We start from the raw sequence: 3,386 nt of genomic DNA on the forward strand, positions 1-3,386 counted from the left end.
GTGTCGGTGAGGCCCAGGGCATGCCCAGGCCAGGGTGGGCCCCTCGGGGTCTGGCGCAGAGTGGACACCCGCCTCCCTCCAGAAGCCAGGCTCCAGGCCCACGGAGAAGCCGAGGCCAGGACAGGGGCCCTGGGCGCGCTGGCCCCCATCCCCAAGTCACTTAAGTGGCGTTCGTCCCCGGGGCCACCCCTCCTGGCTATCCTGTGACTCCGGGGTCCCCCCCCACAAGGATTTGGTGTCCAGAGCCAGCACACTCCTCTCCCAGGGGTGGGGCATCCTGATCCCCATGCCTGAGCTAGAGTCCAGTGAGTCTGTGGCTCCAAGCCCTGGGCCCCGGCCTTGAAGCTGCCTGGCACCTACTTTTTGGGTTGATGGTGTTGATACGGCGATCCCCATGCCTGAGCCCGGAAGGACAGATAGGACCTTGTACTGAAAGACAACAGAGCTGCCATCACCACGGGCCTCGCCCTGGCCTTCCGCATGACCTAGCACTGCCCTGCCAAGCAGAGTCAAGCCCACAGGGCCCAGACTGCCCCGCCATGAGGGAACAAGGCTGCAGGCAGGCCCCTCCTGACAGCGACTGGGAGTCGGGCCTGGAAACAGCTATCCTCGCCCCGATCAGGCTGGCCCGTGGTCAGCCTGGCCTAGGCACTGCATGTAGGCAATGGGCTCAGGCCCAGTACTAGGGCCAAGCAGCAGGAGGGGCACTGCGCCCACCTGTGCCCATGGCCACGGCATGTTCCACATGGCACGCGTGGAAACAGGCTGCAAGTGCTGGGGCAGATGCACCCTCCACTCTCACCATGAGCGGGCCAGGCGCTCAGGGTGCCTGGCTTTTCTCAGAGGGGTCTCGAACACCAGGCAGGGAGAACTGGGGTGAGTCAGCTCAGACAGCCGACCTGCGGCTGTCACCCCTCTACTCCAGGACACACAGCCTGGCCCAGGGCACCCCACTGCTCTCCTCTTGTCTGCATGACGGGGGCCACAGCAGGTGGGGAGCAGAAGTTGAGCCGGGCTGCGGCCATGCCACGCTGAGGAGGCTGACGGGGCTCTTCAGGAAGGCAGCCCGTGCCAGCAGCTCTGCCGAAGCCCAACAGCCTGCCCTCCGTGCTGTCCCAGACCCGACACTGCCAGCCTGGAGGCCCCGCAGGGGCAGCGCTGACGCCGCGGGGGCGTACCAACCTTCTGGATGTCGGTGATATCCAGCAGTTTGATGACCTTGTTTCTCTTGGAAGACCCGGATTTGGAGCTCTCGAAGCACAGGTAACTAGACGGGAGGGAGCACACGGGCGCCCTCTGCAGCCCAGCCGAGCGTGGTTCGCAAGCACGGGCTTCCCTGGGCTGCCAGCCCATGGGACATCCCTCCCACCCAATACAGGGCCAAGCCAAGTCCAAGGCTCTGGTCCCATGAGGCTATGACCCTGGGATCCCAAAAGGCCTGCCTGGGCTGTCCTGGGCCAGCTCCTCCAGCCAGGGGGCCGAGAGGGAAGCAGGGGGCCTTGGCTGTGGACACAGGGTGGTTGGCAGCCCCAAGCTGAGAACAGACTCCGCCCCTGGGCCTGTCACCCACCTCCCGCAGCTGAGGGGGCAGTGGGGACAAGCAGGGCCCAGTCCTACTCTACATCGCCTCCAGGGAACCAGCAGTTAGCGTAATGGCTATGTCGCTGGACTCGCACGTAGTCAACCGCGGTTCGTGTCCCAGACCCGGTGGCTTAGAACTCATGCCGGGTGCGTGTGCGTGCGTTCCCAAGATCCCGAGAGGAGAATGGAGGAGAAGGGATTGCGGCGTGACCATCCCCCCTGGGGGGTGATTTCTCGCTTTCTGTCTCTATGTCTCTCTCTGTCTGTCTGGCAAGCGCACGCGCCCTATAAGCGAAAACCTCTCCAAAAAAAAAAAAAACCAACAACAACATCGCCTCCAGGCCACCGCACTCCCCAACAATGGGGACTTGGACTGGCTCCAGCAGGCCCCTCCTCGGGAGCCTCAGCCCCTCGCCTCCCTGTCCAGTGTCCAGCTTGCCCAGTGCGAGCACCACGGCCCAAGGGGTGGCAGCAATGTGGTCCCCTGGAGCTGGTCAGCAAGGCGGCCGAAGCACGGGAGGCAGGAGCCCGGCGCTGGAACGCCTGCCTGCTGAGCCCGGGCACACCCTGATCCCAGCCCATGAGTTGCCTCTGGGCCTCCTTCAAGCTCGGAGCTGGGCTCGGGCCTGGGCCTCACTCACTTTTCCGTCACATACAGCACGCCGTTCCTGATGTAGTCCGTGGGCATCTTCCGGTCTCTGTTTATCAGGCAGCAGCGCCAGCCGTTCTCGCAGGCTGAGGGCAAGACTGAGCTGGCACCCTTCCCCACAACACCCGCCCCGGCCCGCCGTCGGCACCGACTTCGGATGCTGGCGCCCTGTGCCACCATCATGAGTCCACAGTGAGCGGACGGTGGGCGCCACGGGGGTCACAGCCTCTTCAACCCAGGACGCAGTGAAAGGGATGGTGGCAGGTGGGACACGGCAAAGGGCACAGTCCACCGCAGCTGGCGGCTCCCACGGCCCAGGCTCCTGCACCCCACCCCTGCAGGCAGGCCTCCAGTGCAGCCATGGTCAGCACGCAGCAGACCGCCACAGCAGGGGCCACCACAGGAGGCCACTCTGGAAGGCCGAGCCGAGGTCTGGCCTGAGTCGCCTCTTCCTAGATGCCCTCCTGTTCCCCAAGAGGGCCAGGACTCCCGGGGATAGGGACAGGCGTCAGGCTGGCAGCTGCAGCTCTGATGCCCACATGGTCTCCACAGACTCCCGGCCTCCCTCGGGCGGCCCCTCTGAGCACCGGCCATGGCAGCACGGCGCAGGAAGGGCAGGCCCCTCTCCTTTGCCGGCCCGAGCCGTGTGGGTGGGACCCTGGCTCCCGCACGGTCTCGCTCGGGCCCAACCGCCCCTCCTGTGCAGGCCACGCATGCCAGCCTCCCCTCAGGGCCGGGCTCGGCTGGGCGGGGCTCTCAGCACACGCACCTGCCAGCGGACGCTCGTTCTCCGTCAGGTTGAAGATCTCGTGGAAGTTGCCCCTCTTGGTGCTGTGGAGGCGCCCAGCGTCCTCGTCCCTGCTCAGCCCCGCCGGCGCGCTGGACACGCAGCTGCGTGAAGAGGCCGTCTGCAACTGCCAATGGCACGCACGCGGTCACCACGCCACCGGGCATCGGCCTCCTGCCCACACCCGCGGTGACACCAGAGACAGGTCTCCCGGCCCCGAGGGCTGGGGCCCCACTCTCCTGGGCTCAGGTGGGGGAATCCCTCACAGCGTCCCCACAACCTCCCCACCCGAATGTGGCGGCCAAGCCGCAGCCCAGCACACACGGTCTGAGGACGCGCCAGAGCGACATTTAAAGGCCAATCAGCAAG

General features: G+C 66.0%; 1 protein-coding gene across 2 annotated transcripts in view; it reads right to left on the minus strand.

The window, feature by feature from the left end:
* GRAMD4 (GRAM domain containing 4) overlaps positions 1-3,386 on the minus strand; it is an 86,357-nt gene that overhangs the window by 2,694 nt on the left and 80,277 nt on the right. For both annotated transcript variants that reach the window (XM_006164621.3, XM_006164620.3), the window contains exons 15-18: positions 3,000-3,144; positions 2,223-2,316; positions 1,183-1,267; positions 361-429 (exon numbers count right to left, since the gene is read on the minus strand). In XM_006164621.3, the coding sequence (XP_006164683.1) occupies positions 361-429; positions 1,183-1,267; positions 2,223-2,316; positions 3,000-3,144 (393 nt within the window). The remainder of the gene's footprint in view (positions 1-360; positions 430-1,182; positions 1,268-2,222; positions 2,317-2,999; positions 3,145-3,386) is intronic.

Source organism: Tupaia chinensis, unplaced genomic scaffold (assembly GCF_000334495.1).
Source record: "Tupaia chinensis unplaced genomic scaffold, TupChi_1.0 Scaffold143651_1, whole genome shotgun sequence".
Classification (NCBI taxonomy): domain Eukaryota; kingdom Metazoa; phylum Chordata; class Mammalia; order Scandentia; family Tupaiidae; genus Tupaia; species Tupaia belangeri.